The 13,212-nt window shown below is 39.5% G+C and overlaps 1 protein-coding gene across 4 annotated transcripts; it reads right to left on the bottom strand.

Annotated features, from left to right (window-relative positions):
• Window positions 1-346: 346 nt before the first annotated feature.
• Window positions 347-12,926, bottom strand: LOC115671267 (calcineurin-binding protein 1). 4 transcript variants are annotated; one of them, XM_056320819.1, is made up of 20 exons: window positions 12,691-12,924; window positions 12,504-12,578; window positions 11,878-11,997; window positions 11,762-11,802; window positions 10,797-11,008; window positions 10,013-10,654; window positions 8,754-9,919; window positions 7,859-8,074; window positions 7,073-7,702; window positions 6,722-6,957; window positions 6,424-6,634; window positions 6,132-6,287; window positions 5,217-5,374; window positions 4,925-5,117; window positions 4,415-4,806; window positions 3,710-3,890; window positions 3,075-3,301; window positions 1,982-2,645; window positions 1,629-1,707; window positions 347-766 (listed from the first exon to the last, which is right to left on the bottom strand). In XM_056320819.1, the coding sequence occupies exons 1-20, from the start codon at window positions 12,691-12,693 to the stop codon at window positions 489-491; spliced, it is 5,880 nt and encodes a 1,959-aa protein (XP_056176794.1). In that variant the 5' UTR covers window positions 12,694-12,924; the 3' UTR covers window positions 347-488. The 4 variants fall into 4 exon arrangements, with proteins under 4 accessions (XP_056176794.1, XP_030448647.2, XP_030448648.2 ...); XM_030592787.2 differs by having other exon boundaries at window positions 8,754-10,654; XM_056320820.1 differs by lacking the exons at window positions 347-766; window positions 1,629-1,707 and having other exon boundaries at window positions 2,247-2,425; window positions 2,514-2,645; window positions 8,754-10,654; window positions 12,691-12,926.
• Window positions 12,927-13,212: the final 286 nt, after the last annotated feature.

Below are 13,212 nucleotides of genomic sequence, written 5' to 3'. Positions count from 1 at the left end.
TCTACGGAAGATATCGTACTTAATTAGTGCTTGCATTAGATCAATCATCCAAGACTCTAGTAGCAATTTGTTATAAGGAATTGAGATGATAATAGATTTCTATCGACCATAGTCTCCTCCCATGACAAACAGTTATTATAATTTGACAATGCTGGAATTTTCATGCTCAATTTCCCAGATTCGGCCAGGATGAATTACTGGAGAAGTCTGTCCCTTCAGAAGGGAAGATGGAATTTCCCAGGAAACCAAAGGAGCAGATCCTTCCTGATATTTCTGTCGTTATTTCCACTGAGAATGTTGACAACACACATCTTTTTACCCTTTTGCTTTCTCTAAATTCAGAATATACAAGGAAAGACCAAGAGAGATTAAAGATTGCCTAGAAATATACAAAAGAAAAAGGAAAAATAAAGGACAGCAAAGAAGGCATCAATACATGCAAACAACCTTGTTCAACACAAGATCGTACAGCAGTATGATGCTAAAAGTCAGCCATCATTGGGACCTTCTCCTTCATGTGCTTTGGAAGCACCCTTGTCTGCAAGCATGCTATTCTGACATTGCTGCAGTTGGGGAGCGACAAGTAAACTCTTTTTACTCTCTTTAGGACAAACCTGTAGATTTGCACTATTTCTGTCTCGATCTTCTTCGTGGGATAGCACGGCACTCCTTTCTTCAGCAGCTGTACTCGCGCTTGCTGAAGCAGGAGCTCCCGCTTCGCTGCCTGCTGGACAAGGGTTTGAGTTCAATCCATCTTTAGCACCACCTAAAGACGTCAAATTATTTTTACAAGAGTCAGTGAAGGAGATAAGTGAAACCTGACAGACAGCTTCAAGAGGAGAATGGTTTTCCATTAATGCTTTCAATTAAGAGGAGAACTAGCTACCTCAGCTGGTTGGACCAAGAACCAGAGTTTGTCCAGGCCAATTAAAAAAAGAGTGGATTTAAATGATTGAATCAAGGGGCAGTCTAGATGTATCGTTCTTTTATTGTCATAATCTAGATGTATCCTTCAATTTGGTCGAACAAAGTTTCTTGATTTCCTTTAAATTAAAATGTAAGCATGACCCCAAGAAAATATAAACTGGAGAAGTATTCATCAAAAGAAAATTAACCACTGGAGAGAAAACAAAAGGGTTCATGACTTTAATATTCCTCATAAGTATTAATCTAAGTTGGTTTTTCGATAAAAGGATTTTTTTGACAAGTGTCCCATGGTATTTATTAAATACCCCAATAAAGAAAATTTGTCATTTCCAATCCAGTGTCCTCTCAAACTTCTTGCAACAAGACTAGTAACGACAGACGTGCTCTAACAGCTTGAGCCCCTGTATTTTCTGATATTTTCGTGTATATGAGAAGATTCCTCTCAAAATGTTATGCAAAATAAAAAATATAATATAATAAAACAAGGTCCTTAGTAAAAATACAAGGATGTGTTGAATTGCAACCCAACCATCTAACAGCTTTTCTTGACAAACCAGGCTTTATAAGCCAGCTTCCAACACGTAGAAGCATCTTAGTGTGGTCAAATTTTTGTTCATAGTGAACCTGAGTTAATTTCATTTGCAGCTTCAAAGGAAAAAAAAAAAGAATAAGCAAACAGAAATGTGGTAAAAAAAAATTACCAGGGCATGCAGGGCTGGTGTTAGGTACAGTTGCAGGTGATGCTGTTGAAGAGGGCCCGACTGTTTTTTTCATCTTCGGCTACATAACGCAACAATAAAATATTCAGTCATTACTTAGCTTCAATTAGTCCACAGAAAACAGTGCGCGCGCACGAATCAGCCTCTAAAGAGGAAAAGGCATGGACTAGAGTACAAGAAGCTGTCAATGTTCATTTTATGCAAAATTTACCAAAGCTTCTGCACAATTGAATATAATGCCAAACAGAGGTTTTATCAGAGACAATTGCAATTTCCCTCCTTCCAAATCATCACACTCGAGTAACATGACATGTGAGGATTATTTGCTCCCTTACCTTAACATTTTCTTCACAGTACTTTACAACAGCTGAAACACTGGCATAACGGCCTTGCAACAGTGTGTAGGCCCACAAAAGAAGCTTTCTGGGAATGCTAACATCAAGAATTTCAACCCCTTCCGTTGCTGTTTGAGATTGTATTCCCCGTATCAACTGATATGGCACTAGATAAAGATTCACAACAGATGGCAGCGTTATGGAGGAGCTTTCCCGGTAGAAGTTGTATGAGCATCTAAGAAGATCTCTTGCAGTTTCGAGATTTCCATCTGAGGCTTTCTTTACTATAGTATTCTTAACCTTAGACAAAACCGGGCCCCATCTTATCTCCAGATGTTTCAATTGGCTTGCGTCCTCAAATGAAGGATTCCACAATTCACTTGTCTGTAGATCTACACAAAGGAACTGTCTGTTTTCTAGCCCATTATCTGTCTGATGAAGATCCTGGATATCAGATGAAATTCCAGGTTCTAAAGGTGTGATCAATGCCAAACCAATGATAAGAGATCGACACCAAGCGATAGAAGCATGCCTGCAGACTTTTGCACAATTACTGTTTGATAACTTTGGATTTTTAAAACGCTTCCGAACCTTCTCATTGATAGCTTCGATAGTTTCAAGCTTGCCATTTCTCTCAAGTGAATTTATATATTGGTGGAGATACCTACACCAGACGTTATGACAAGTGCATTAAGTAAAATAGCAAACCGAAGATTCAGGGCTCAGTATTTATTGATACGACAGAAAAAGTTGGGAGTGGTGAATTGGAGAACGCACCAGAATGACTGGAATTCAGAGACAACCAAACAGATAAATTCTACAGTTGTTCATAGTGATTACAATGTATTGGTCATTGAATGATTCATATCACCATGTGCAAAATTGATGATTCGCATGTGTTTCAGCATATAGAATGAACTCATCTGACAGTCATACTGAACTAGCAGCCAATTGGCCTTGTAATTGACTAGGAATTCATAAATAACCAATTCTTTTAACGACAAACCTTTGCCTATTAAAGCAGCTAAATTCTAAAGTACAGGCCCTAATTCTTAAATACTCAATATTCTTTCGTATATAAAGCATAACTTACCCATATAGACTGCCTTCCGACACTTCTGAGCCTTTCAATTCAGGCAAACTGCAAACATCGGGCCATAGATTCCCCTGCTCCATGAACAAACCAAACAGCTTTTCCAGAAGATGCTCAGTAGTGTTGGTCCCTGAGTTGAGAATGTCAGCCTGGAGCCTTGATGCTATTATGGCCTTAATATACCTTCCAAGTGCAACTGGAACTAAATCCTCAATGCATAAGCAGAACTGTGAGAAATATCAAAGCAGTCCAAGTACAAAAGAAGAAAGCCAAATGTCAGGATCAGCAGAGAAGAATAATGAGGATAATATAAGTTGCAGTAGAGACTAAAAATACTGAATAATCAATGCAGCAATTTAGTGGTTCCAAATATTTGGTGAAGATGAAATGGAGAGAACCAAGTATTATTTAGCAAAAACTGGCTTAACCAGATGAAAACAACTAGAGAGAGATACTGTGCTCGAATTCAAATTATCTCCACCAGTATTGTCAATCACAATTTTTCTTACCTAAATTCAAGAAATTTGTGGCATACTGTAAAACACTCATGTTCACCATTCAAGCACTGAGTAATGATCGTGCAATACATTCTGAAGAAGAGCGTTCAGAGTATAATGATGAAACTTGACTTTTACCCTTTTATCAGCTCTAATAGATATAAAAGCCTTGTCAAGCGTACAGATATCTCTAGCCTCCTCCAATAGCTTCAGATAAAACAGCAAATATTTCCGGATGCACGTAATGAACTTTCTCGAGCTTTCTGGTAAATTAACCTCAAGGGATTTCTTGTTTGCAGTAATGCCAGGGGTTCTGCGTCTGGTACACACAAACAACTGGCGTAAGAGAAACAAACCATGAAGAGAAACTGGAAATCCAATAAAAAAAAATGAAGGCAGATACAGAACATCCAGAGGTACTTTCCTTTATCATTCAAGATTCCTTAATGAAACTAGCTATAGCATGCATTTGAATTAATTATAACTTCATCATAAACCTTTCTAAAAAAATCTAAGGGTCTTAGCTAAACCAATGTGCAACTATAATGAAAATCTCCTAATGTCACCAACAACCCAATCCCCCAATCTCTATCCGAGACTTATCTATTCATAAGCTGCCAGCATATTCTCCATGCTCCTATACTACTTCTTAAGCAAATTATAGTGTCTTCCTTCATCCGAATTTCCACCCAGATATTGTGAGAAAAAAATTAAATTTACAGCATTTCCCTTGTTTTACTGATCTCAAAATCAAAGGAACAGGAAAAACCCACAAGTTTCTTACGTTAAATCCACTAGCCATTGTAATACGTATAGCAAGAAGAAGATATGTCAGAGAAATACCTTCCTTTTTTAACCATCCCATCAATCTCCCACATGTTAAATGTAAATGCAGAGCGAGATGACTTAAAACAAAAGGACAGCTCATCTTTTGCCCTTGCCAGATCACCACTTTTGCCTCTTCCGTATAACCCTTGAGCAAGCATATATCTGGCCTTATGAAAATGTTTAAGATCCCCCTCAATACAGGTTTCAAGGGCGGAGAGACAATCACTGTAAAGCATGTTCCAAGCATCTTCCATCTGGCGCAATTCCTCAGGCTTCCTCTCTGGATTTATTTGACAACCGATCCCTATAATATTTACCAGAGGATTGTATACTTCAGGACCAACTTTCCCAAGAATATCTGTTACTTCATTCCTTGTTGACTGATTGAAGGAATACGATGAAATAACCTGAGATGAAAACAAATGGTCAGCGTAAAAAATGGTACAATCTTAATAGTAAATGTAGCTGAAATAGAAAACTTGTCAAAATATAGAATCTAGGTGATCAAATTGACAAAGAACAAACCTTTAAATACTCCAAATTCTGGTGTCCATGTTTACAAAGCAACTTTAACCGTGAAGCATGCATCCTGTATACAGGATCAACTGCTGAGGGATTCAAAGCAATAGCCTTATCATAATATGATAATGACCTCTCAGGCGCATATCCAAGCTTTTCACAGAGTTTCCCCATGTAGAATGCATGAGACCAATCCTGTCTGCAGCAGGCAGCCAAAGCATCATTGTAATGATGATGATGAAATTTAAAGCTAAAGTAGAATGGTCATAAAGAATCTTAGGAAGGCAAGTAGTATTACTTATTCGCAAATGCTTTCCTAAAATGTTCCATTGAATTCTCGCAAAATTTTGTCCATGCTGCATCCTTTGTGGGTAGAACAGATCGCTGGTCGAACAAAGGGACCACGTTCTGAAGGCTATCATAGTATACTAGTGCCAATAATTCATGAATCTCACACTGAAATCCAAGGGAGAAAAACTGGGGATCAACATTAATTCATCAAAAGAAATACGGCAAAAACAGAAGCAAAATAGTTATATCACATCAAGAAGTTCAAACTTGATATCAAGTCCATGTCGACAATATGCCACCATAAGGCACGCTACCATGAGAATCTGAAAATCTCGAATTACTCATAATAAGATGTTAGAACCACTGATTTGATTCAAATACTGACTAAATTGAAAGCCCAATCTACACTAAATCAAGTGTCAATCTCATTGCAGCCATTCTCCATGGCCCCCATTACACCCAGCCTTAGGAGAATCAATCAGTAGGACTCATGGAAATGCAATTTCCGCTATCAGTGGTATCACCAAATATAGCGGATGCAAGTAATTAAACAAGATTCAGTTCTAAAGATTGCATTGCAAAAAACCTCGTAAGTCACCACAGTCAAACACTCTTCAAGTACATGAGCTTTATAAAATTTGCTGCCGATTCAAAAAAAACCCACAGGAGCAGATATTAGGACAGAAACCACAAACACCGCAGTCAGACACTCTTCATGTACATGATCTTTATAAAATTTGCGCCCGATTCAAAACAACCCACAGGAGCAGATACTAGGACAGAAACCGCAAGCAAAGTACACTACTCTATTCAAGAAAAGTTGCCAGAGAAACAGTATTTATCATACCGATAATTTATGAGACAAAAGAAAACTCTACCACTGCTAACATATACTGTATAGGAAGCAGGTAAAAATAGGAACCTGCTGATCTGGTGTTTTTGCTAGAGCCAAACTCATTAGAAGGCACCGCCTACTTCTTCTCCGACTTGTTTCTACTCTTTGTGATAAAGCAGCATTTTTCCTCCATCCCAAAACATTTATATGCTTACTGCCATCATTTAACAACAAATCTACCTCCTGTTTGAATGAAGAAAAAGAGATTTCCTTCAGAAATATCACCATGACCAGGAAGATTACAACTTCAACAGAAGGGGTTCAATAGTAGTGTGCATAAGTTGTAACTAGTTCAGCCTACTAAATTAATAAATTTTACCTCATCATAGATATTTGCAAGTCGTTGCCAACTCTCGAAGCGTAAAGAGTTGTATAACAAATCAAACTTAAAAAGGTTCGCATTTTGCTGTACAAATTCTTCACCTTCCTTTGTAAGAACAAAGCCAGGCCACTTATCAGATGCACTCATTTCCTCGGATTGAGCCAGGAAAAAGTACAAATTCCGATAAACATCAAGATATGGTTCAGAGCTGCAATTAGATAATCATTCATTAACACAATTAATTCTAACATAAGAGATCATAACTACAACTGAGCCAAAAGATAAAAGGCATGACCTTCCTACTACTGATTTCTTGTACTGCTTGAGGCTTCCCGTGGTAGAAAATATCATCTTTGTCATGGTTTCAAGGAACCCATCAGATCCAGCTTCTTCTGAGAGTTTATCTTCACATAAATCAGGATCATCCAGAAATCTATCAATCGGATTTCCATCCAACACATTTCCTGGAGGTTGTGGAAAGTGTTTGCGTATAGCTCTTAAGACTCTGCGAAGCTTGACTAATCCAGTTTTCTGTCACAAAAACATGCACAGTCAAACAGAAGATTCAAAGACAGAGTGATTGATGTGCAGTTTCTCCAGGAAGCAAAACTTTTGCAAAGTAGGACTCGGAAACAAGTAAACTTACAGATGACACCCTAGCAGAAGGTAGAATATACTGGAAAACATCAGCGCACTGCTCTTTGGTCTGATATTCTCCGCGACTAGTATTTTTGTGCGTGGCTAACTCATCTTCATAGCTTGAGTCAGATCTAAGATTTAGACCATATAAGCAGAAGAAACACTGATCCAATGCCTGATCAATTTTCAACTCAAGTTCTTCTCTTTCTTCCTCGCTTAGTTCATCCTGACATTCCCTTGATTGGTGCTCCCCTCCTTCAGTATTCTGATCACAAGCATTGCTGCATACCTTTTGGTGTTCGACCTCCTGACTTTTATCATCAAGGGACGAAATGCTGTCGGAATTTACCCCCTTAGAAAGATCCTTTTCCCAAAAACTAGTTTCACCGACTTCCTCACATGCAATTTCCAGATCTATTCCATCTGTTTGTCGGCAACTATCTTCAGACAGCTGCATATTTTGTTGAGTATCTTCCCCATTTGAAGAGTGAAAACAGGATTTAAGCTTCATATCCAAGGCCAACAGATGCTTTATTGCGAATTTAAGAAATGTCCCTTCCTCGCCTTCGCCACCCTCTCCCGCACAGCAGATCCCATATTCAGCCAGCAAATCATGTATTGCCACGATCAAATCAACCTATAGTGATAAAATCCGAAGCATACAGTAAAACTATCATCACATGAAAGAATGGACGATCCCCAGGATTCAACCTCATTGGAAAGTACACAAAAGGGGAATGGCTAAAACTAACATAATAACCAAAGAAATTTGATGTTAATAATGATCACTCACTTGTGTTTTAACATCTGCACTACCATCCAGGTGTTGTAATTTGCAGAACGTAATGGCTGCATCAAGAAAGGCGCTTCTTTGCTTTTGTTCAGTCTGATCAACAGTCCCAGACCCAGAAAATGTCCTACAGGAAAGTGTTCTTGCAACATTGCACATAGCTGCCAGCAGCAAATACTGAATATCTCGAATGCTGCTCTTTAGAATGGCAACACCGTCCTGCAAGAGCATAAGATAGAATCATATGTGGCATGTAGAAACAGTACACACAACTGGCTATAACAAAACAAGTATCAGTATTGATTGATTCTAATCTGTAGATCAGATAATAATGGCCTTTCTTTATTTTTTTAACAAATTTGTGGCGGAAAAGATAACAGCACACCATGTAAATCTTGCTTAAAGCGCCACCCAAAGATGGATAAATCACCACATTCATGGTGCAAATCTTGCGCAAGGCACAATATCACAAGCATGATGTTCAGGAAGCGGTACTTTGTAAAGCTATAGTGCAAGGTTCTCTTTCCTAGATGTTCACTTTCTTAACTGGACCCCAGAGGTTAACAATACAACTCTAATATCACGTATATCCAAGATGACAACACCAAACTCCGAGATCTGGAAACAACAGAGCTAAGATGCTCAAGAAAGAAATTTACACATTTTGACTAAAACTACCATTTTGTAAGCCACAAATACCACTCCTTTGTTATTAAGGGAATTATATGAAAACATATTCTTCATTTACTTAAGGATGCCTCTACTGTGCAATGTTTCCAAAACAACCACAGTATATTGCAGTACATCTAACACTTATCATTGAAAGGAGGGGGGCAACCACAATGCTAACTGTACAAACTGCTCCTCCTAGTTAAGTCAAGTAAAAAAACGAACTTACACAGTCTCCATCTTGATCAATGAATTCCTTGGCTTTTGACACACATTGTGAAATTGCCTTTATTTCTTCAACAACCAAGCAATTCCAGTGCTTGGTAAAACTTTCTTTTGACTCTGTTTCAGATGACGATATTTGAAGGGACCCTGATTTTCTCTGGAAGAGTTTACTTGACAAATGAAAGTCATCGACACCAGCTGCTACCACTAGTATCTGCAGCTTCCGCTGATGAGATTTCAAAATGACCTCTATATCCATTGGTTTTGTGCTCTCACCAGCCTTAATCAATGTGTCTAGGGCCCGTAGCTCAATATAGGTCATCCCCTCACCATTTTCGCCATTAGTGACTGACAAGGGTCCCAGGTCAATGTGAACATCCACCGTACAGAAAACAAGTGGAGCAAGCTGGTTAATGCAGTCAAAATATAGTTCTTTTTCAGTCATATCTTCCATTACTTTCTCTAGCAACAGATCAACCTTTAGCATGTTAATCTCATAAACAAGCCTATCAACTGTTAGCTCTTTGATAGTCTTGCAGTGCGGCAAACGGACAGATGACTGACCAATATTACTATCTTTCCTTAATAAAAGTGACAAGGACATGGAAAATTCTTCAAGAGCTTTAGCCTTGTTGCCTTCCAAGAGAGACACCCGTCCACTTAACCAGAAGAACCGAATCCAAAAAGGAATGTTATTCTCTACTGGTGGACAAAATGGTACTATATCCTGATACGGAGACGCATCAGAAGATAAGAGGTCAGAAACTTGAAACTTTTCGGCTAAAGAAAAACTCTTATCTCGTGATGCACTACATGAATTTGAAGGATATTCCAAAGCCACCTGCTCGATTATCTTACAGAGTTGATAAGAAGCATCGGAGACAAAATCAGAAAGCCCAGACTCCCCAGAAGAAGTTAAACCAATGTCATAGTAAAGTTCGGCAAGAAAAACATTACATTCCAGGGTCCTGTCCCGGCCCCAGTGTCTTGTCAACTTCTCCAACTCTAAGAATTTAATACATGGATCCTGGTATGTCAGACTTCTAGTTGCAGCCGCTTCCAATAGCAAGTGAGATACATGGTAAGCCCCATAATTTTTTGAAGTTTCTTTCACAAATCTTGTAACATCATAGAACTCCGACTCCACTGAGGTGGCAGACTCATGACATACTGTAGAACAGCTACCACAGCCATTAGTACCTTTATCATCTGATCGCACAATAAAAGGTTCTAAAAATTTAATGACTTCTGCAAGATTCTTACTAGTAGCAAAGTCTGATCCTTCCTTTCCTGGTTTACGACTCCTAAGACTCACAAGACGAGTACTCCTTCTTTCTTGAGGTTGTTCCTCAAAATTACTCACTGCCTTCTCCTTGAAAGTAATTGCTCTTTCCACATCAAAATCACCCTGAGACATACCTTCAGCAACTGAATTAGCATTAAGCACTTCATTGTGCAAAGGCAGGATTCCATTTTCCAAGACGGAAGGCAATTTAATATCCAAGCAAACATCCCCAGATCTAAGCTCCTTGTCATCCCTTTCAGAACCACAACCACTTAAAGGAACTAAAATGTCCAGAAGTCCACTAACGATGGAGCTCCATGAAGCTTCCACTAAAAGCAACTCCACTTTCTGATTCAACCTCTTGACAGGAGCACCCATATCAGGATTGTCATCGGCTGCTTTTCTTTTATCAGGGAATTTGAGACGGACATGTCTAGGCTCCAGCTTATCAATACCACGAGGAGCAAATGGGACCGTTTCTGTTTCTTCAATGGCACTTTTGACTTGCAAAGCACGAGAATGGGATGGCCAATGCCTCAAAATCATCTCTCCCACAGAGAGGCATGCAACCTCATCACCAATTGCTATAAGAACTTCCAGTAGCTTCTCCATGCAATTCCCTGAATAGGATTTTCATAAGTTCGCCAACTATTAGGGTTAAAAACGCAAGTGACCAAAAAGTGACTAAATAAGTTCAAACCAAAAAGGACCTGAAAGTGAAGTAGCAAACAAAGAGATCACCGTGAAAAAACATGATCTTACAATTATTGGGACTGCACAAAAGCCCTTGCTCAAACGCCCAACGTGAAATGCTTAGCAAGCCCATTGAACATGACAATGTACCAAGCTGGTTCCAGATAACAGAATCTTTGGCATCAATTTCTACAGCTTGTAGATAACAGTGCAACGCTCTTTCATAATAAGCAGAACCTTGTTGAAGGAAGACTGTAGCAAGGTTCTTCAGAGCCAAAAATCTGCAAAACTACAAAATTTATGCTCAAGAAAGTACTCTAACTAAAATGCAAAATTTTTTGGAATCAGCCAAGAAATGTTTCACTAGCACAAGCATCGCCAGGAAATCGTTTTCATAGTAAAAAGGTGCACAAAACAGTTGGACGTGTTGCTTGCCAGCACTTTGGGATACATAAATTCTTGCTATGAAAAATCAGCGAGTTACAACATCAGAGACATTAGGAAAGGAGCATTAACCCAAGTGCTTAAGTGGTTAGAAAAGTAGTCTAACGACGTATTCCAAGAACAACATTTCCTCTGTCAGATAAACTATGCATCATTTTTGAAACACATGGACTGGAATCGCGTTCATTCAGTTAATAGAAATATGGTAAATATCGAAGAACTTGTCCAAGAAGTTGATCGCATCCTACTAATTGTGGCTTTCCTGATTTTATCATGTCATGGATCCCTGCCAGTAGTAAATTGATCAGGACTTCAAATTTAAATGTAATTTAGGAAATGTAATAGCCTTTATACTGCATCAACTGCATATGTTCAAGAAAGAAACTATGTTTTGGCATGTCTTCATTCTGCATCAATTTAAATCCAAAGAACACAACTTTCATCCTGCAGCCTCTAGATAATACCAGAAACTACAAAGGATACACTAAAATCCCAAAAAGCTATTTTGGCACGTCTCCAAGACTACATCAAAACAGGCTTTAACCCCATAACATGAAGTTGAAATGAAGTAGAGCCTGCGTGTATAAAACCTGAGCTGCAAAAGATGACCGTCACTAGCACCAGCATTTACCTGAACAAAGCAAAAGAAGAAATCAGCAACAACAAGAGTTGCATCAACTGCGTATCTTCAAGAAAGAAGCGTTACTTGAGCACTTGATATGAGGGGATCCTTGAGGACAGTTTCCAGCAGTTCACACGCCTTCTCATATTCCTTAGCATGTAACTTGAGGAGTCCTTCGTGATAAGTTTGCGAAAGATGGAATTCCTGGAATAAAGGAGAGACAACGAAAACTTAGATCAAGAACAGACCCGCTTTGCATCTCAGAAGTGTGGTCTTTGATGCGATAACTTCTTCGGTTATTAATCGCGCCTCGATGCTGTTCATAGTCGCCTCCGGTGTCAACATACATATATTCTTTCTTGGTAAACATTCCCTCCAAACAAAAAATATAGATGCTCTAGCCATGCTTCACGGTGCGAACCCTTTCTCGAGGTTCGTCCTTCTGAGCGAATGTCGCACTCCACGAGTTAACACAACACTAAAAAAAAAACGAACATTCTCCAGTGCAATTCATCCTATAGCGAAACCGAAGCGCTTCACTCGCAATTTACTCCCGAATCGGGAGGAACAGGACTAACCCATCAGCTCAAGACTCGGACACAGATAACCCACGAGGCGACAAATCACATGGCATCGTCAATCAAGACTTCAACAGTGGAGGGTGAGGGCAAAAAACCTAAATTCGGCACTTCTTGAGATGAGGGGCATACCTGGGCTTCCTTGGAGGGCGCCAGAGGCTCCCATTGCCCCCTGGAATCCGTGTCGTTGATAGCAGCGATCGAGAACTGAGAATTAACGAAAAGCAACAACAAAGAAATCACATCCCGGACTCGATGAAGATGGAAGGGCTTCAAGAAAACAGGGGACAAAACAGTTGCTGCCCGTTAATCGTCGTACCATCTCGAGCTCTTTCGACAATTCCTCTGAGCGTTCTCCGCGCGAGTGCGTTAGACTCTGTCTTGTTGCTGCGACAGAACCAAGTTAGCGGGCGTGAGTTCTTGGGTTCTGTTAAGGCTTTTGGTTGAGTGAGCCGGACGAGGACGAGAAGGTCGGCAGCGGAGAGAGGTTTCCTTTTTCGCGTCGGAATAGAACGGCGGAGAACGGCGGAGCTCGGCGCCGTTTTGGGCCGGAGAAAGGAGCGGTGAAGAAGCGGGCACCAAAAGAAAAGTTCGAGCCAAAGGAAGCAAACGACGTCGTGTGATCGTAATGTGCTACTGATCTAGCTAATTGTGGCCCAACGGCCCACTAAATGGATTTGTTAAGTAAGTATCCGTAGATGTCGAATTTTAATTATCAATAATATACAATATTCTCTTTATTTATTTTTTTTGGTAAGGTACAATATTCTCTTTATTTTTATATTGAGATTGAGATAAGAATGTTTTGGTCATGCAAAAAGTGGCCACCGGATTTCAAAAC

This window comes from Syzygium oleosum, unplaced genomic scaffold (genome assembly GCF_021117445.2).
Source record: "Syzygium oleosum isolate NSW1041296 unplaced genomic scaffold, Sole_v2.1 Sole_v2.21, whole genome shotgun sequence".
Taxonomy (NCBI): domain Eukaryota; kingdom Viridiplantae; phylum Streptophyta; class Magnoliopsida; order Myrtales; family Myrtaceae; genus Syzygium; species Syzygium oleosum.
Note: the sequence above shows the minus strand (reverse complement) of the source record. Positions and strands in the feature narration are given on the sequence as shown.

Coding starts and splice junctions, on each gene's coding strand:
- LOC115671267 (XM_030592787.2), bottom strand. Junction 6,288..6,423: donor TTGCAAATATCTATGATGAG/GTAAAATTTATT, acceptor TCATTCAAACAG/GAGGTAGATTTGTTGTTAAA. Junction 3,302..3,709: donor CTATTAGAGCTGATAAAAGG/GTAAAAGTCAAG, acceptor TATTTCTCACAG/TTCTGCTTATGCATTGAGGA.